Source organism: Pyxicephalus adspersus, chromosome 11 (assembly GCF_032062135.1).
Source record: "Pyxicephalus adspersus chromosome 11, UCB_Pads_2.0, whole genome shotgun sequence".
Lineage (NCBI taxonomy): Eukaryota > Metazoa > Chordata > Amphibia > Anura > Pyxicephalidae > Pyxicephalus > Pyxicephalus adspersus.
The window spans coordinates 15,523,186-15,543,727 of NC_092868.1; the positions used below are offsets into that span (position 1 = coordinate 15,523,186).

At 39.0% G+C, this 20,542-nt stretch overlaps 1 protein-coding gene across 1 annotated transcript; it reads right to left on the reverse strand.

The window, feature by feature from the left end:
* Positions 1–211: 211 nt before the first annotated feature.
* On the reverse strand, positions 212–19,889 carry LOC140341495 (nucleobindin-2-like). The gene is made up of 13 exons (XM_072427313.1): positions 19,735–19,889; positions 13,273–13,384; positions 12,120–12,227; positions 10,548–10,680; positions 9,882–9,985; positions 9,358–9,543; positions 7,484–7,574; positions 6,768–6,826; positions 5,178–5,270; positions 4,574–4,663; positions 3,087–3,257; positions 2,436–2,544; positions 212–2,142 (listed from the first exon to the last, which is right to left on the reverse strand). The coding sequence occupies exons 2-13, from the start codon at positions 13,378–13,380 to the stop codon at positions 2,021–2,023; spliced, it is 1,374 nt and encodes a 457-aa protein (XP_072283414.1). The 5' UTR covers positions 13,381–13,384; positions 19,735–19,889; the 3' UTR covers positions 212–2,020.
* Positions 19,890–20,542: the final 653 nt, after the last annotated feature.

The window sequence follows — 20,542 nt, forward strand, 5'->3', positions numbered from 1 at the left end:
TTCTTCATTTCCCTTCTCTAAAAAACTGGTGCGTCTTATGGTCCGAAAAATACGGTATATATGTACACAAATATTATGGACACATTTAGAGCAAATTGACAGGAATAATTTTAAAATACACCTCTAAGTTATCTAAAATGCAGCCTCTACAGGACTTATTTGCTTTGTACACAAGTCTGATGAAAAGCCATAAAAAATATAAAGCAGGAAATAGTTTGGATTTTAAATTTATTAGGTGAAAAAGAAATCTTTAAAATTACATCTGAAATAAAAACAATCCCATTACATTTGTTTCTTGGACATTATGTTGACTGCAATTCCCAGCAGCTCAGACCCTCCAGTGCTGAATTTTACTGCTGGCATTCGATTATGGTCTAGATCAGTGTTTCTCAACCTAACTTTCAGGTCTTCAGCAAACCTATGTTATTATTATATCCATAGCTCACAGTACATCAATGTGGTGGTCAGTAGGAATAATGGCTCCTATGTTTACTGGCCAGTGGGAAGAATTTCACCCTTACAGATTGCCAAAAAAGATAATTGGAATCTGTTAAACTGACCTGTGAGTGACAAATTGCTGATTGTTCAGGGAACCCCTAAAAACCGTTGTTGAGAAACGCTGGTCTAGATCATTTCGAAAATCATCTGCCACATGTGTTTTCTATGCTCAGAAGTATTTCAGGGGGCCCTGAAGCTGGGTGGCAGGGGAGGCAAGTACAGGCAGCTTATGATACCTCTGCTGCAGTGAGACACTTACTGGTATAAGCAAAATAGAAGGTTGCTTTAAGTGCAATCCTATCAGCACCCTGCACCAAGGTCTAACATCACTGCAGATGACATATAAATGTCACCCAGGCCAGGAGGGCATCCTGTAACCCTGAGATAGAATATAGACAGGACAGGGGTCAGCTCCAGGGTGAGCTTCCCATTTTAACTGAAATCTACCAGCTTGTTACACCTGGGGTAAAAAGATGCAGAGCTGTGCCAATTCTTTTAGGTTTATGAACCAACACTGCATTTTTTGTTAGCAATACATTGCTAGGAGTAGGAGAAGGCTCACTGCTAACAGATGAATCCTTACACAAGTAACATGTAGCTTTAAAAAAATCACACACAGCTGGAGCATTGTGAAATCAAATTACATTATTTACTACTACATGATGCCTGTGTACCTAACACCATAGAGAGACATTATTTTGAAATATTGCGAGGGATTGATGTTCAAAGCAATTGCTATTCATTTGAGCAGCACAACTGAAAAACTAGAACTTTCTGCTGTAAAAATCCCATGTTATGTATTTCTACTGTCTACTAGAATCTGTTACTGCAATGCCCTGTGAAATGCAATGGTGTATTATGAAAATAAATAAATCTAAAAAGGGGCAAAAATGAATGCACTGAACACAATAAAAAGGGCATTACAATATGGCTGGGGGTGTGACTACACATTAGGGCAAATTCTGATGAAGGGATTCATCTAAATTTTTTAATTCCTTTAACACCCTATTTCAGACACCAATTTTACTGCTCTACTAACTGATCCTTTATTTCAGGCACTGCCAGTGTAAAACTGGTCTCCGCTTAGGTACAAAAAAAAAAAAAAAAAACATTTTTATGGATGTCAGGTGCATTTACAGAGAACAACAAGCATTTCCTACAATGCTATATACACCTTTTTTGACACAAAGAGCAATTGATCTACATGATCATTCCAAACTGCATAAACAACACCCTAGTGAAAGGCCAGAGCTAAATAAACAGCCCAGGTAATAACAGAAGGTATATTTCTGGTGTAAAACCTGCCCAATTTCCCACAGTTTTCATTTATTTATTTTTTTTCATTTGTAAGTTTGTTTTTTGAAAACAAGAAGCCTGATTCCCAATGTGAGAGATTTTCCCAGAGGGTGATTGCACATCCCTTGACCGGTCTTCAGAGGGGATACATAGGGGAGAAGCTAAGATAGAGGTCAACACTACTTGCTTCTCTGATGCATTCTCCATCCTGGGGGTCTCTGGACTCTTATTGCTGGTCTTGTTGTACATGTGTCTCCTGGGGGGGATCAGCTGCTTTGTCACCTGGATGTGGCACTTCTCCTGGTGGTGCTAGGTGACTTTCTAAGCCTTGCTGTGCTTCTGGATTAGCTGTGAAAGACAATTCCAGTAATCATTTTTTATCAAGCATTTGGCACTAACAATAGTGAGAAATAGGACATTTTTAAAAGTAGTCCATCATTAACAGGCTATGAATATTAAACAGGACTAGCAAGTCTGCAGCCATTTTATTTATAGGCCGAAAAGGAGAGTGTAAAACCCAAACATGTTTCTAAGTTCCCGCTCTGTTGGCACAACTTGAGGCGAGAAGAAATGGGGAAGCAATAAGACAAACCGGAAAATGTATTTGATCCCAATTACAGGATACCCCCTATGAGCCTTACCTTTTTCAGCTGGTACATCTGGTACTTGTGCCTGAAACTTGAGTTCCCCATTGGGTCCAGCAGCTGCTCCAGCTTGCTGAGCCTTCTGCTGTTCCATATGAATGACCGCCTGGCAAGAAATAAAAGATTATCATTGGAACATAGTCCCAGCAAGATTCTGTGCCAGGACAAAGTAATTCCTGTGCACATGCCACATGTGATCCATGTCATCCTACCAATGAAGGACAAAGATGCCAATTCCAGAAAAAGGCTGCAAATGAAACAAGGATGGCAGTGTTTTCTGAAATCTATTTTTTAATTTTACTCTACACTAGGGGAAGCTTTTTAACACAATCTTACTAATGGCAATATATATATATATATATATATATATATATATATATATTTATTTTTTTTTTTTCTACAAAAAACACAAGGGCTATTTAAAGTGTAAACCTTTATCTATAATCAGCCGTGCTCAGACATGCTAGTTGTTAGGGCAGATTTAATATAGATATCTATTTTGCAATATAGCACCATTTCAATAAACTTGTGATTTCTTAAGAGGCTGTCATGTTTGTATAAGGTTCCTGTCTAACAAGCCGTAAAACTCCAGTACGAACACAGCACACATGGGCACCAATCCTTCCCAGGTTTCAGATTCCAGTTTACCTGCTGATATTCCTTCTTCTGTGCATCCAGCTCTATCTTTCTCTGTTGAAGATCCTCATGTTCTTTGCGTAGTTCTTCTGCTCTCTGATTTAAAGCAGCTTCCTGGGCAGACAACTCCTGCTCATATCGCCGCAATTCCTCTTCAGTGTAAATCTGGGATTCCTCTACAGTCTAAACAAAAAGCATTAAGCATATCAATGAGTTTGATTTCTTTATTTTTAGATATTTTCATCTACATACTTGTTATACACTTGTCATACACTGTGACAGTCTAGGCAACTAGTTTGAAATCAGTTTTGTTCATGCAATGCAACCAGGAATTATTCACAGTCATCTAAAGCGCCATATTTCACGACAATACAAATAACACGTTCTAGGAAGCAAATGTTAAACTTTTTAATTGCATTTTAACTTGCCTAATCTCACACCCATACAACAACACAGCAGCGGCCTATACTTAACACGCCCTGGGCTGAATTACGTAACTTTCGCAGAGGAACACAGGGTGGGGCAGACTGCACAATCTTATAGTACACAATTATTCATCAATTTAATAGGCTTAATACGAAAGAAATGTTTGCATCCAAGTATAGTCAAGCATTTTGCATCCTCTCAATAATAAATTATTAAATAAATAGGCTGTGCCTTTTAGAACTTGTGCTTTGCAAATTCTGATAAAAAGATCTCCAAATTTGAATCCCTTTGCCTCTTTAGAAAGATAGGTAGAGTGTTTTTCTTTGTCCCTGCTAAACACTTGCTTTAACAATTATTTTCATTAATAAAACTCCCTCTCATTTAGCACTGCCAAGTGATTGACAGCAGGACAAGAAACAGGGCAATTTTGTTTTACAGTCCTTCTGTGTTCATTGCAAGTGTATTAGCATAATTGTTGTAAGTTCAGTTAATAAATCTTTTCAGGCCACAGTATAATGTGCTTCGCTTTGACTTCTTTTTTTGCCTTGCCCAATAAACATTATAATGATAGAGCATTGTTACAAACAGTGCTATGCTAGTGCAGTATATAGGGTGGTGCTCAAGCTACTTGAAATTGTAGTTTTAGACAAGCAGTGCATGTGATCACAAAGTCCTGCATCAAAAAAGGAAGCTTTAGTATACTGTAGCCAAAGTGGGCATTTTTAAGAAGATTTCACATGGACAGAAGTAAACCTTCACAGCTTTAAATATTTCTAATAAGGGGCGATAAATATATAATGCAGAATTCAACCAGTTAGTTGTATATATTAAAACAGTTTGTGCTCACGTGAAATTCTGGCCCTACCTGTCAGTCTGTATTTTTGAGTGAGTTCTGAGTGAGTCAGATTAGTCTTTTTGTCGGTTAACTGATTTTAAAAGTGATTATAAATGTCATTACCTCCAAGGCCTTTCGCTTTGTTTATATTCAGACAAAATATGGCGATTCCTAATATTTACAGAGATGCTACATACAGGTTAGTCTTATGACCTTCCATATTTTACAGTTCTTTTACCTGCCAGCCCTCAGGGTTATTGAAGTCCTTGCTCTCAGTAGATTTCAGAAACTCTTCCAGTGTAACCAAACGATCTTGATTTGTATCCACCTAAAAGCAAACGTTGTTTGGTAATCTGTACTAATCATGATGAAGTCCTAATTTAAGAACATGGTTTCAGAATCCCCAGTCTACAGGATCTATCAACAATGAGCATTTGTCATCTAGATTTGTGCACGCTACCTCCAGGGACATGCTTTTATACCACAAAAAAAAAAAAAAATACTTGAGCAATCAACAGCCTTTCCACCACATACTATATCAGAGCAGAAACCCAGTTATATTCCTTTAAAAGAAGTGCTAGTTTACCACAGTCCATTCACAATAGGAATAACCTATCTTTATCTCTTTATATGAATTTAAATAATCATTATTATTATTATTATTGGAATGACGTCTTAAATTGTCATCAGGCAATGGTTGCCCCAACTAACATATCTTCAAACAAGAAAGAAGAGTTCCATTAGGTGAAATATTTTCCATGCAATGTTGTCCATTTTCCCTGCACAATAATAGAAGATAGCAGATGGAGTGTTAAAAATTAAGGTAAAAAATGGGGATTTACATTTCTCATGACATGCTCTCGCATACGTAGCCTTTCTTCTTCCATCTCCACCATGTCATCTTCTTCATTCTTTGGATCGTAGACTTTCTCCAGCTACAGGAAAAACATCCCCACAAATAAATGTTACTTTGCAGTAAGTTAGTGTATATCATATTGAGCATAATGTTTAAAGATCCTGTAACAACTAAATGCTTATTTTTTACAACACAAAGAAGAAATAAAGACAGCTAAGTTTTGATTGGTTGTTGTGGCAAAGAAAATTTTGAGGTTTTGAAGGTGCCTCAGAAGGACACCTGCATACTGCATATTAACTAATGGCTGTAAAATACAGATTTCGGGTGGCGTTATAATAAAAATGTCTGGATAATGGGTTACAATACAAAATGGGCCGTCTGGAATACCTGCAGGATGAAAAATCAAGTAAAGGGAAAGCTGAAAACAATCCCAAATTTCAGCTATTTTAATATTTTAAAGAATGCCAGCCACAAATATAACCTATTGGCCATTAACTTGGCAGCAACTGAACTGGATTTAGGTATCTAAATATTGCAACCTGTTGCCGTTTAAGCCAAACAGAATATGGAAGATGATTTAAGGAACTATGAACATGGCATGGTTTTTGGTTCCAGATGGGCTGGCCGATTTATTGCACAAACTGCTCTTCTGGTGGGAATTTTATACACAGCCATATCTAAGGTTTACAGAGAAAGTGAACATATTGGTGACTGGCAGTTCTCTAGGTGAAAATGAGAAGAATGAATAGATTTGTTCGAGGTGACCAATAGGCAACATTAACTCAAATAACCATTTTATAAAACTGAGGTATGCAGAAGATCATCTCTGAATTCACAACATGTCAAACCTTAAAGATGATGGACTACAGCTGCAGAAAACCACACTGGGCCCCACTCCTGTCAGCCAAAAACAGACACCTGAGGTTACCATTTGCCCAGGCACACCAAAATCCAACAAGAAAACATTGGAAAATATTTCCTGGTCATGATAATGTAATGGTGTGGGGGACATTTTGCTGGCACACTTTGGGCCCCTTAGTACCAACTAGGCATCTTTAAAATGCCACAAAATACTGTTGCTGATCATGTCCATCCCCTTATGACTGCAGTGTATCCATTTTTTGATGGCTATTTCCAACAGAACAACATGCCATGTTTACTAAGCTCAAATAACCTCAAACTGGTTCCTTGAATTAATTCACTGTACTCAAATGGCCACTGCAATCACCAGATTTCAATCCAATAGAGAACATTTGGGATGTGGTGAAACAGGAGATCGGCATCTTGGATGTACAGCCAACAAACCTATAGCATCTGCATGCTATCATGTCAACATGGACCAAAACCCCAGAGGAAGATTTCTAGCACCTTTGTAAATACTATGCAATGAAGAATTCTGGCAGTTCTGTGTGGCCAGTGAGTGAAAGTCATTATTTGAAACTAGTGGTTCATGGTTTAAATTAAAAAAAAATAAAATTGTATTAAATACTACATAAAATTACATGGATTCTTATAAAGTGAAATCTGCAATTACTATTATAATTCAAAGTTCACATGATTACAATATGGAGTTTACCTCCTTTGTAAAGAGAGCCTCCAGTTCCTGTTCATCCAGAACGCCATCTCCATTGGTGTCTGCCAGATAAACATACAGAGCAATTATTAATATTTATGGTATTGTCCCACAATGGTTAAAAAAAGCAACAACCTGCACACCACAAAAGAAAGCATTTATTTTCTACAGGGACATTAAACTGTACAGTTCCCCATAGTAGTACCTGTGCTTCGGAGCTTTTGATCTAAAAGTCTTAGCAATATCACACAGACACACACTTTTAGGCTGAAAGAACAATCAGTGGTTGTTGTGGTGGAGGATGTTAGTAAGGGGAAATTTCAGGTGTGCTCTGAGGGTTCAGGGATGATCAGTGTTATCTTGGGTCCCAGCATGGTTAAAATGTTTAGGTCCATTGATTAAAAAGTGTGGGCACCCTTGGATTAAAGAATTCAGTGTCCAAAGAGCACCCTGTGGTCGCAGACAGGAGCAGCTCACCTACCAGCTACAAAGCAAATTGGTGGTACTCTTGGAAACTTTAGTTACCAGATAGATTTGATTTGCTTAAAGGGAACATGTATAGCAGTAAATACAGTGTGTACTGTTGTATTCTTCAATTAACCAGCTGCTGTGCTGGAATTTGTATGAACTTATCTATGTCATTATACAGTTTATTTTTATGAAAAAGTGTCTTTTTTTCGCAGAGCCAAGCATATTTTAACACAAAAATGCTGTCTTACCGTGTAATTTGAAGAATGTTTTGGGGTTGAAATCATTAGGATCTAGGCCATCAGTTTCTTCCCAGACCTCTTTTAGCTGATCCTTACTCCCCTAGTTACAGAAATAACACAGGTTACAGATGTAAATGTTACCTGTCCTACTATAAAAATCTATTTATTATCAGACAAAGTTCAAGTTGAACTTTATCTTCAACAGAACTGGACCTGTTCTGTCATCGCTCTCGCTCTGCAAAAATGCCAAGTTGTCCTAAACCTTTGCTTTCTGAGTCACTTAATTGGAACAGACACGCAAACAGTGACATCAGAACCCTTGATCTGCAGATACTACAGATACCTCCAGTCTGTTTCTGTTAGGAGATACAAATTGGGCAGGCAATAGAAGTATCTCTTGCTTCCATTTAGCTGTGCAGCCCGAGATGTACTTTACCGGCATGCCCAGCACATATTTAGAGCCTGTGCAGAGCTGAAGGGGATTTTAGGAGCAGATTAGTTCCTGGCTCAATCCTGCACTGCCATTGGCTGCTAGGGCTTTATAGCCTCTCTGCTCCCAATCGCCAGTGCCTGTTGTAGCATTAAGCTGGGCTGACTTGCTGCTGGTGTGTTATTTCGTGAGATTTTACTGTAAGGCCTGTGAAAATGTGGAATCGGCTCCCTCAGGAAGTAGTTTCAGCAACTACTATAGATTGCTATAGCTAGATGTTTTTCTAGAAGCACAGAATTTACCTGGGTATTAAGGATTTAAAGAAAAAAATACAGTGACTGTTGATCCAGGGAACATCCGATTGCCTCATGGGATCAGGAAGGAATTTGTTTCCCTGTTGAAGCAAATTGTACCAGAGTTTTTTTGCCTTCCCCTGGATCAACTGTGTCTTATAGGGTTTTGCATCTGGGATATGTTTATTTCCCTAGTGGTTGACCTTGATGGACTTTTTTCAACCTAACCTACTATGTACCTATGTTGCTGAATCTGCGAGTGTATGCTGCCTGGACCGACCGCTTGCCTGTGACCCCGACTTGTGCCTTTTCCCTTTGGATATCTCATCTGGTGGACTGATTACCTGTGTATGACCTCTTTCTGAGTACTCTGTACCCGCCTCTGCTAGAATATTGGTACTGCATTATCTGTGGGCTCCTGGTCCCATCAGTCTTTCGCCAGACGCCATACATTGCACACAGAAATCCTAGGAGCAACTGTGTGCTGGGAAAGCGCAAGTAGCCTACCAAGGTTGAGTAGAAGCTTGCTTTAGGCGAATAGTGTGGCATTAGATTGGGAGAATGGCATCTGGCAAGCACTGGTGCTAGACCAGGGCTTTACAGTTCCTTAATCTTCTTCCTTTTTAAATGCAAGTCCTAAAGCACATGTGGACACTCAGGAACCTAAAGGTACATGTCTCAAAAAGTCACTAAAATTGCAACTTTAAACTGGAGTGCCAATAGTGAATATAATTTACTCCAATATAATTTAGTGAATTGCTTTAAAGTAGGTAAGTTATGTCCATCAATGTATATAAATATTACTGGTAAAGTAGAAACACTTGTGCTTGTCTTTAGATGAGTTCATTTAGGTCTGTAGGAGACTCTGGGTGCTAAGCCCAGATTGTACACAAAGCCTCTCCAAGAAGATACTAAACCCCAACCTCTTCAGCTCTAAACCTCTGTGGCCAGAAGAGGCGTTTGACAGGTGGAGCTTATTTTAAATTTGGATACAACCAAGTGATAGGGTTCAGATTCTTCCACAGACAGTGGATACATGCCTTGCATTCCACTTTTAACGCCCAGCTAAACTATAATATATTATATTCAAGGTCATTACAGCTCACTTTAACAGCCAAACACTGCTAGTGCTGTGGTAAGTGATGCTCCTATATACTCACAGGTACATGGACTTTGGCATGCTCCCTGTGCTTCTTCTTCATTTCTTCATAGTGAGCCTCTTCCATTTTTCTTTTGTCTTCGTCTAGTGACTTGAGATATTCTCTCCTTTCATGTTCCTTCATCATCTCGTAGCGTTTAAACTCTTCATGTCGAGCAGCATCATAATTTTCAAGGTCTTTTGTGGCCTAAGCAAATCAAAAGGTGTTTAAAAGCTTGTGAATAGTAGGGCAGGATTGCTCAGAGTGTTTTAATCAAATGATGGTCTAAAAAGGATCTACCCCACCCAAATGAAATACAATCCTGAAGCCCTATAAGAGCTCAAAGGCAAAATAAATACATAGTAACCCTTCTTCCTCCCAAATCACCAGAATAGGTCCTTTAATGCTGCTTAGGGGCTGCTGGTTGGCTAAGCATAATGTTCTAAAACCCAGGACCTAACATGAATATTTCAAAATGAATCATCAGGGAATAAGTGTGCTGCAAAGGAAATAGTATCAACCTAATACTAATATGTCACACTTACAGCCTGGATCAGTAATTCCAAATCCCGAGCCTCAAATGTGTACTGGTTCTGGGGCTCCAAGTGCTCAAACTGCTTCAATAAAGCCAGGTGATCAATCTGAACATCTGAGGAACACAAAAGTTGAATTACTAAAGTAAACTAATAAAGAAGTACTGCAGCATGCACCATCTGTCATCAAGCAATATACCTGTGTGATTAGGCATTTGGAGAATACATTGTTCCCTTACTAAGGTCACATAAAGTGCTAGTTCAGAAGCAGGGAAACCAATCCTGCAGCACATCAGTTGATGAGCGTGTGCTTCCATCAGATCCTGTTCACACACGTGTTGGTTTGTTCCTAAGAAACTCTACTACCCAAATCAAACTAAAATGTAAATCCCCCTCTCTGTAACCAAATGTCTTGTAATGCATTTCATTTTTATTACCTAAGTTTTCACAGTTATTTTGTACTAGTATGTTTGTCAACCTAATCTGGTTGTATTGTGTACTGCATGCATCTGTGCATGGCTGTTCCTAATTTACTGTTTGTCTCTTGAACTTTGCATGATGCTATTAAATCACTCACATTGGACCATACTTATATATAGCTAAATCTGTCAAGGACTGGAAGACCTGTAATGGGTCAGGTCATCTGAACCACACACAAACTCCAATGGATTTACTTACTTTCTTCCATGGTAGCGTCCATCTTAGCTTTAATTAGCATGCGGAGCCTTGACACTTCCTGCCGTTTGAGCTCATCCAGTCTGGTCCTGACATTGTGACTTACAAAGTCCAGCTCCTTGCTGAGTTTCCCACTCTGAGAAAAAGAGTAAATATAGCCATTTCATTGGGTTTACAGCATTTTAAACATATTTTAGGAATGTTAAAGGAATTCTTTAAGGAAGATAAAAATAAAAATTACATAAAACATATGTACATAAACTCTAACAATGTAAAACAATAGCTTTTGAACTTGATGGAAATTTTGCATGCTAATAAGCTTTGTATATATTGTTTTCTGAGAACTACAGAACCACACACCTCTCTTTTAGGAACCCTGCTCATTTCCTGCTGTCATCCTAGGTCTGGAATGGTGTTACTACCGGTTACACCAGGTTGAAAGAAAAAAAAAAAAGAAAAAAAGTTGTAGAGTTGTAAACTGCCATATACAGTTCAGTCTATAAATATTTGGACAGAGACAACTTTTTTTCTAATTTTCGTTCTACACATTACCGCAATTCATTTTAAATGAAACAAGTCAGACTCAGTTGAACTGCAGACTTTCAGCTTTAATTCAGTAGGTTGAACAAAAAGATTGCATAAAAATGTAAGGAACTAAAGACTTTTTTTTTTTTTTTTTTTTTTTTTTTTTACACAATCACTTCATTTCAGGGGCTTAAAAGTAATTGGACAAATTAAGAAGCTGAAAATAAAATGTTAATTTCTAATACTTGGTTGAAAACCCTTTGCTGGCAATGTCAGCCTGTAGTCCTAAATTCATGGACATCACCAGATGCTAGGTTTCCTCCTTTTTATGCTCTGCCAGGCCTTTACTGCAGCGGCTTTCAGTTGCTGTTTGTTGGCTACCTAAACCTGGAATTTGTGAACCAAAGATCACTGATCCCACTGCTATCCATCCTGAATCTCCATGAATCATATTTTGGTCCCCAAAACAATTCTTATCATCACAGAAAAGCCAACTGACAAAATATACAAGCGCCCTTGCAACTGTGAGTTTATTTTAAACTTGTGATAACCATAACATATAGTATGTCCAAAGTAGTAAAAAAAAAAAGTTTACAGTTAACGTGTGAGGGCGAAGGTACAGGCACTGATATTGCACACTTTGTTTTTTTTAAAGGGGGCGGGCTTTGAGGCTGTCCTCCAACTTAGGTTCATCATCTGGAACAGGTATGGAGTACAAGAGTTTACTACCTTCATGTTTATTCTGGATCAATGGTCCTCTAGATAGCAAGGATGGCACATTTAGAGCCTGGACCTGGTACACACCTGCACACATTGCCCGCTATTCTTGTTCCAGCATCCATTTCAAAGATCAGCACTGTCACAGATGTGCTGTTGGTGCTGGAGTTATGTCCAGTCTATAGGGATAACATTATCTTCAGCTGTTATGTTAAAATTGCACTTTGCTCCAGCACCAGGCCAAAATCAACAAAGTGTAATGTAAATATTAGCAATGCCAGGACAGGCTGGAAGTGTTCCATGCAGATAGATGACTTTAAAACAGAACCTTACCTTAATGTCATCTGCGTTGGCAGTTTGAAGTTTCTCTCGGAAATGGTTGTCTGTTTCCAGCACGTCAATTACCTCTCGCAGATAGCGATCATAATACAGGCCAGTGTCCTGTAACCATATCAATGGAAATTGAGCAGTGGTTGATGGGGTGGTAGTTTTGCTTTAAACAATTTTTCAATATATGTTTTGCATGGCTAATTTTTATTTTACAGCACTGATGTCAGAGTTACCTAATGTTAAAACGTGGGGTCTTTGAAGTGATTTATCCTGAGTGGCTTAATGAATTCATTTAATGTTGCCATGTTCCATGTCTCAGGGCTGTCATCCTTTTTCTGCTTTACTATAATCATAACACTTAAGCTTCCCATAATATTTTCAGAGTGAGTGAGTCAAGGAAAATGATGACAGTCTTGATTAATGAACTTTTAAAAAATGGCAGATCCAAGATTTTATTTTGCACGTTAAAAATGAGTAAAGTGAGGGGAATTTTGTATGCCAGGCAGAACTACACAGACAAATGCTGCTGCCTGTTGTATACATTACCAAGTAGCTCACCACTGCTCCTTACTTTAAAACAATGGCTATTGATTACAAGGTTTGGAAGTGGAAATGAGCCAAGTTCATTGGAAACAGGGACACTAAAACAACTAGATGACGTTAGAAATAACAAAAAAATGATTTGGTTTTATTAGAACTGAACCAAATATCAGAGGTTTAGGTCAATTTAAGAATCTTCCCAAATCAGACGAGCTATTCTTTAACCACTTCAGCACTATCTAAAGTGGCAGCCAGTACTCACATTATGGTCTGGTTTATCAAATTATGATGGAGCTGAGTGGTGCTTCAAAGACTTTATTACAGCTGCTTGAAACTGACTGCAAGGTTTGACGAAGCTTGCTGTACTTATACAAGAATGCATGTACAATTCCAACAGAGCAAATTACATGTAAGAATAATCGTACATATGCATCTTATGATTAGTGTTTTGGAGCTTCCAAACATTAAATTATGAAAAATTGATTAGAGAGGATGGCCGAGTGAAAAATTCACAGAAATACCGATCCTGAGTTCCAAAGAAAACTAGAATTCCTTTGCTATGTACAAAGGCCATTCGCTAGGGTTCCCAGTAAAAATGTAGTTGTAAGGTACTTACAGGGGGTTCTGCAGGCTGCTGCTCCTCTTGCTTAGGTGGAGATCTTTCAATTGGGACAGCAAAGCTGAGTCCCAGAATGGGAATAAGCAAAAGATATTGAATCTTCATTGCACTGTAACAAAGAAAGGGCAAAATATAATTTTTATGCTAAAACATTGAACACTGGAACATTTCCATGCTTTATTTATAAAAGATTCAGTAAGAGCCATTGCATCCAACCTAGGCTTATAGTCAGCCACTTGCTGAAGACCTTCAATTAATACATGTTATCGTAATCCTGTTCTAAAGTCTAGCTTCCTATGTATACAGCTGTCTCTCCCCTAGTAAATAGGTGTAGGGGAAAGACGTTACAATCTGTTACTCCCGACTGCCTCCTTGTGTCATGTGACGTTCTCCTGCTTAAAGGTAACCTGTGCTAAAAAAAATGACTAGGTTGTCTTTGCTTTTAAAAACGTTACTTTGATATCCATTGCTAATTTACAGGCTGCAATGATTTTAAAAACAATACCCAGGAATAAGAATACAAATTCACATTCTGACTTCACTAGAGTATGCTCCAGGACAGTAAATTGTAAAGTAATGAGGGACAAGACAGCTAGGTTCATGGATCTTCAAAAGAAAGTCAGTAATAGAAGTCCCCTTGTTTCTTTCTGGTCTGGCACAGTTATTGATGGGAAAGATATACAGAAAAACAGATTCCTTTATTAATAAAGTTATCACAGAGTTGATTACTCCTCAAAAGGACTTGTAAGAAAAGAAATATAAATGCTGCATTTCAATGACTGGACCTGTTTGGCGAGTCACAGGCCATGAATAGGCATGCAGTCAGTGATATATCGGAAATCTTCCCTTCATGATTGTTCCAGCTCAATGGCTGGCTAGGTAGTGAATCCAGGGTCATACTGCGACAGCCCCCAGCCCCTTTATAATTGCCACATTGACAGGTTTGCATGTTCTCCCTGTGTTTGTGTGAAATTGGCTTTAGGCTATGTACACACGTGCAATAATTGTCGTTGGAAAGGATCTTTCACAATCCTTTCTAACGACTGCACGATGCATGAACGAGCACTGTACATACAGCTCCGTTCTGCTCTATGCAGAGGGGGGGGGGGAACGAAGGAGCAGCACCTCGCTGTGCTTTCTCCCCCTTCACTTCCATTAGGATCGTTTGGTGTTCATCTTCCATGGATATGCCAGGACGGTCGTTCGGACGATGGACAAAGAGCGCTGTGCACACGCCAGATTCTCATTCGATATCGGCCCTGAGTCGATTATCAGACGAGAACCATTGCACGTGTGTACCCAGCCTTAAACCATGGTAATGCCTATGGTAGAGCCAACAGACAGTGAGCCCCTTTGAGGGACAGTTAGTGATATGACAATGGACTTTGTAAAGCACTGCGTAATATGTTGGCGCTATATAAATAATATTTAATTAATATAAATAATTACAATATAATAATTACCTTTAGGCCACAAAAACATTACTACGCAAATATGCTTTAGGTTATCCATGGAGCGAGTGTGGATACATTTCTGCCACTTCAATAACAAAGCAAGTTTAATACACCATGGCAATGTAGATGTAATAAAAACATGCGATAAAACAAGCCCTCCCATGTTTTTTCTCTGGAATTTTCCTCACGGATATCCCTGTTGTGTATACAGGTGCAAGACAGAAAATGTACAGTAATGACATAAGTATAGAGCATTCACCTCCAAATAAGGCTGCAGTTCTCATTATTTATGGGAACAGACATTATGGATGTTATGGGGATAATGGACAAAAAACAACTGGCTTTTGTGAAAAGTGTAATTGTTTGGGATCAATAACAAGCAGCCATCTTTTATTTGCCATTTCTGCTGCACTGTTACTATGAGTAATATGAAAATTTCTTGTTGTTTTTGTTTCTTTGTGTAGAAAAACCCATTCTTTTCCTAAACCCATGATTAGAACTTGGGCCTTGAGCAGAAGTGTCTGACTGAAATGAGATAAGTCCCTGGGTTCTGTCAGCAGACTGGGGGGCAAGGAAGAGCAGTGGGGGAGAAAAGTAAATGTGAATAATAATAAAGGGAAAGCTCTTCTCCTGTCCAATATGGGATCTGTACAAGTTTACTTAAAATGTAATCTGGATCCATGTAATTCATATGTAGTGTGAGGTAATCCTTCTAGAATACTCCATCACTCTGAATACAAGAGGGTTCCAGGTACAGAATACTGAACAATCCGTGGTAACCAATACATTTTTCATTTACAATGGTCATATAACAGAATTTCAGACCTAATGCTATGGAGTACAGCAACTTTTTTGCATTATCAATGCCCTGCCATACAACTGGTCAGCGATTGTTACAATATACAATCTCCTAATCCAGTAATACTAGTGTGATAAGATTAAAAGAACACATTATGTCTTCCCAGACTGGAAGATATTCTACCATGTAAATTATGTATTTAAAACTTTGGATGGTAATTAAAGTGAAATCTGTAAGGGTTTTAAGCTAGTGCACTACAGAAGCAGTAGTCATTCCACAACTCACTGCAATGTAAGGTGTATGTGAATTGACGTTTTTGAAAAATACACAGTGTTTAACCCAGAAAAAAGTCGGGTGTGAAGAAATTGCAGGCGGGTGTCAGCCCTGTATTGTGACCAACTCTTCAGTAACCACCGAAAAACAGCCGAGTGGTTACCGAAAAAAGCCAGGTGGTGCACCCAGCTACAAGAAGAACACTGCATACGGTTCAAATACATAAATGTAATGTGAAAATGGATCCTTTTGGTTCCCACAGGGCTCTTCCCATAGTGTACAAGTATACAGAGTAATATACCAAGGGTTCTGGGGGAATCCACTACAAGTCTGCCACAGTATAAGACGTATGCTGTGTGTACCTGCACATTGTGGCAAATTATCCTTTTAGTGTGGCCACCTCCAACAAAGCTCCCCAATGTCACTCTCCCAAAGTCATCCTCCAGGTCCAGAGTTTTTCGTCTTCAGCCATTGCAAATGGCACATTTGCTGTGCCCATGTTAGGTGTGACATTATTCTGGCATCTGCTTCTTACAGTTACTGGAATTGAACATTCATTGCACATAGCAAGAAGGGAAAAACATTTCATGACAGAGGGGGCTGCTATTCCACCTGCTATTTCTCTACTTTAAATTTAGTTCCATTCTGTTTTACTTGCGGAATGATTTGTAAATTTCACCATTCTTGTGACATACAGATCTACCAGTCAGTACTCTGCCAAGCAGCCACTTGCTCAACGCGCACATGTGAATATTCATTCTGCTATCACCAAGTTGGATGTGGGCACATACCCTACACTGGTGAATCACAAAATAAGTGTGGGAGATGTGTGAAAACCACAAGAATGGCGGTACAGAATTTAAAATAAAGGAAATGGAAAATAAAATAGTAAGAAAAGAAAATGTGACCTTTGTGCATTTAGAAGTATGCCTTCAAGTGCACTTGTGCCCAGACTATGGACATTAACCCCTTTAAATATTATTAACAAGCCATAAAAGGGCTGTAAAAGAAACCATCCCTCACTTCTGTAATTGCTTTTTTGTGATGGTATTGCTTCTCAAAGATCACAAGACTTTTAGTCAGTTTCTAACACCTTAGAAACACCCGCTTTGTATATGTATTTAATAGCACCCAGGATATGCTCTAGTTGGGGTCCGGGGGGAAGCTCAAATTGTAATGTCTTTTTCCACGCTTTTAGAAGAGCCCTGAAAACCTACCTTTCCAAACCTGCCTTTCTGTCTTCTTTGGGCTTTTAACACATCACCACCATTCTATACCCCTCTGCTATTGTGTACAACTTTCCCCCCCACTTCTTAAAAACAAATATTTCAAGGTCTGTGTTGGAAAATTTAAATATGACTTTTCTGTCCAATGCTTAAAAATACAAAGATGAACAAAGGCCTGTTTTAACTAATATTACTGTTTGTTCAGAATATGTAAATATTCAGTGTGTATGAAAACTTGGCACAGGGTCAGCTGAACTCTGGGATAAGCAGATATTGGCAATCTTCCTTGAATCTTAAGCTGCGTACACACGTGCAATTCATGTCGTTGGAAAGGATCTTTTATGTACATACAGCACTGTTCTGCTCTATGGAGAGGGGAGGGGGAGAACGACAAAGCGGCACCCTACTGTGCGCTCTCCCCCTTTCCTTGCATTAGGATCGCTCGTCGTTCATCCTCTGTGGATCCTCCAGGACGGATCCACGGACGATGAACGACGCGGGCTGTACACACCCCAGATTCTCACCCAAAACCGCCCTGAGCCGATTATCAGGTGAAAAACATATGACGTGTGTACGTAGCTTTAGTGTGCTTTTCTATATTTCTTTCAGATCTATCCAGTATGAACCCTGTGTGTGCAGGAGCTTCCTGCAGTAAAGACCAGTTACTTTTTCTTCCACATTGTGTAGGGATACTGGTCTTATATCCAACCTGTCCTGTAATTTTCTGCAAGAACATTGATAATGTCACCATTATGTTTACAATGAAATAATTTTGGTGAACAAAAAGTGAATTTATATCCTTTGATGCACCAAGGAGCGCTGTATATTGAAATGAAATGTTTGTGGCCAAATTTCAGGATGTTGCTTAAGAAAATAATGTGTACTACCAGCTTGGTCATTACAGAACACATTGTACTATCTCACATCTTGGCCCACCGCACTCGCATTCTGCAATACCTTTTCCCCCCATTTCCTATTAGAAGCAACGGATCAGTCAAAAAGAATATTTCCAAACTAGCTATATGAGAATGATCCCTCCCAAGTGATTGATACCCAATTGACATTGGGTTATTTGTTTTAAAAAAAAAGGCACATTCCAGTATTGTGTAAATTCCAGTTTACTGTACAGTATTTTCCCCAGATTTTATTTAAGCTGGGTTGTAGCCCCTGTATTGTGACCAAATTTTTCAAAAACAGCCGGGTGATTACGGAAAAGTATTGGGTGGTGCACCCGGCTAAATAGGGGGGGGGGGGGGGGGACATTGCTGTATAAATTTGTAAAGTGAAAGAAAAATATTAAAAGCAGCAGGGGTTTTGATTGGCAAACGTATTCAAAATTCAAAAGCAAGGTTGTTACATTTGAGTTTCAGATGCTATTAGGGAAAGATTCTCACTGTGGTATTGCAGATAAGAGCACATGAAAATGATTCGACAATTACATTTTTTTAATGTTCACTAGAAATAAGTTTGCAAATCATTAAAAATTGCCATCACAAATTTATTATATCTGATTCCGACAGATGTTTTGCATTTACTGTAATCATACAAGTCTAGAGATAATTTCAGATTGGACACTAAGGGTTTCTTGGCTTTATACGTTCTCACTGTCCTTTACGTAGTCCATATGATTGATTTTCTTTAGCATAGACACTTAATTCTTCATGGGTATTAAACACAATACTCGTGGCTAAAAGTGTGGAATTCCTTAATGTAATAATATAAGCGTGACTAAAGCTATAAGTATAGATTTTGTTTTCTTACAGCAGAATGTGTTTTAGAGAAGAATGTATGGATAAGACCTTTAAATGTTAAATAACATCTCATATCACTACAAATGTGGAAGGAAGCGAGTGTGCAGCTTATGCCATGGAAATATAATATTGAGCAGCAGGTCATCAACCTCCACAATTAAAAAAAGGGCGTTGCACTTAAAAAAAAACAAACTGAATTTTTACCCTAAATAAAAGGGTTGTCTACCCTTTTATGTAAAGTGACATTTCTGAGTTTAGGTACGCTTTAATATAAGGGACCATTATAAAGACTGTTTTAGGGCTTATTGTATTCTTTTTTTTTTTTTCAATGGATGGCCAACCAAGTGTGAAATTCCCACAGCCCCTTGTATGGCAGGGACATCCAGCACCCACACTACAAATACATTACATAAAGCACAACAACAATATTATTTACATTATTAAAGAGTATTTATATAGCACCAACATATTAAACAGCGCTGTAAATATGGGTTGCAAAAGACAGACGAGTACAGACATTGGACACAAGAGGAGAGGACCCTGCCCCAAAGAGCTTGCAATTTAAAAGGTGGGGGAAACAGCACAGACTAGGAAGGGGATACAATATATTTATATACAATCAGCTCCAATATACAGGAGATCAGATTGATGACAATGATCACCACCATGCTCCCTGCCCTCTTCTGTACACTGACACACACACAATCAGCTCCATTACCCCAACACAATGATATAAAGCCATGACAATGATCATCCCACCCCCATCCTCCCTGTGCTCATACTACACACTAATACACACAACAACATTACACCGCTGTAATAATACCACAATGACCATCCTCCTGTCCTCATCCTGACACTGATGACGTTTATGTGGCAATAGCTCAGCCATTATTCTTAGAGTCTAATGATGATGACAATGGTTTAGTCCCCATTCCCCCGGGACACACACGTACCTGCCCGACTCTCCGCCGCTCACTGATCTCCTGGCAGGTGAAGAGTAGTGGTGCCGCCTGGATGAAGCTCTCTAAAGGTTCCACGACACCCTTCCGGCCAATGACGTACCCAATACACGACACATACCCACCAGAAACATGGCTGCTCGGCGCCTGCGGATGACGTATTCCGAGCGCTGGTGTGGCCATGGTAACTTGTACACAAATATTGGAAACTCATGCAGAAATGTATGAGAATTCCCAGAATGACCTCAGTACTGGTGATCTCATGTGTTTTCTGCCTACGTGTTCTGAAAAAGTAAATTGAAATAAAGGGGGAAGATTTCATAGATTTTTTTTAAAGGTGAAACTGCAAGGATAAAAATATACGAGTTTGCATGTTTAAGAGGAACTTAAAAAAAGAAAAAATCACTCACCTTTACTTCTGCAGATCCCTCAGGTGGGAACCGTCTTATCCGTCTTGGATTGGAGGAAGCGCCAGGAGCCGCCATCTTCTTTTTCTTCGGTTTACGCCTACATCACCTAATCTTGCATAGCGCAGGCGCAAGATGGGGTGTCCTAGTCTGCTGTAAATGCGGGAAAAGAGTGCCAATCTCAGTGCTCATGTGTGAGATCCGATTTTTTTTCCCCCATTAAAGAAAATGCACTTTCTGAGCATGCCCAGGATCGAGCACGTGCAGAAGGAGCAGCCAGAAGCTTCCTGGGATGAGTGATGTGTGTATCCGCAGCAATAAAGACAGAAGGGGAGGGGCTTCACCTTTTTTTTTTAAACGTATATTACCCCCCTACACACACAAAAAAAGAAGGT

Coding starts and splice junctions, on each gene's coding strand:
- LOC140341495 (XM_072427313.1), bottom strand. CDS start 13,380: ATGAAGATTCAATATCTTTTGCTTATTCCCATTCTGGGACTCAGCTTT. Junction 9,986..10,547: donor GGACGCTACCATGGAAGAAA/GTAAGTAAATCC, acceptor TGTGTTCCTCAG/ATGTTCAGATTGATCACCTG. Junction 2,143..2,435: donor AGATGTACCAGCTGAAAAAG/GTAAGGCTCATA, acceptor TGTCTTTCACAG/CTAATCCAGAAGCACAGCAA.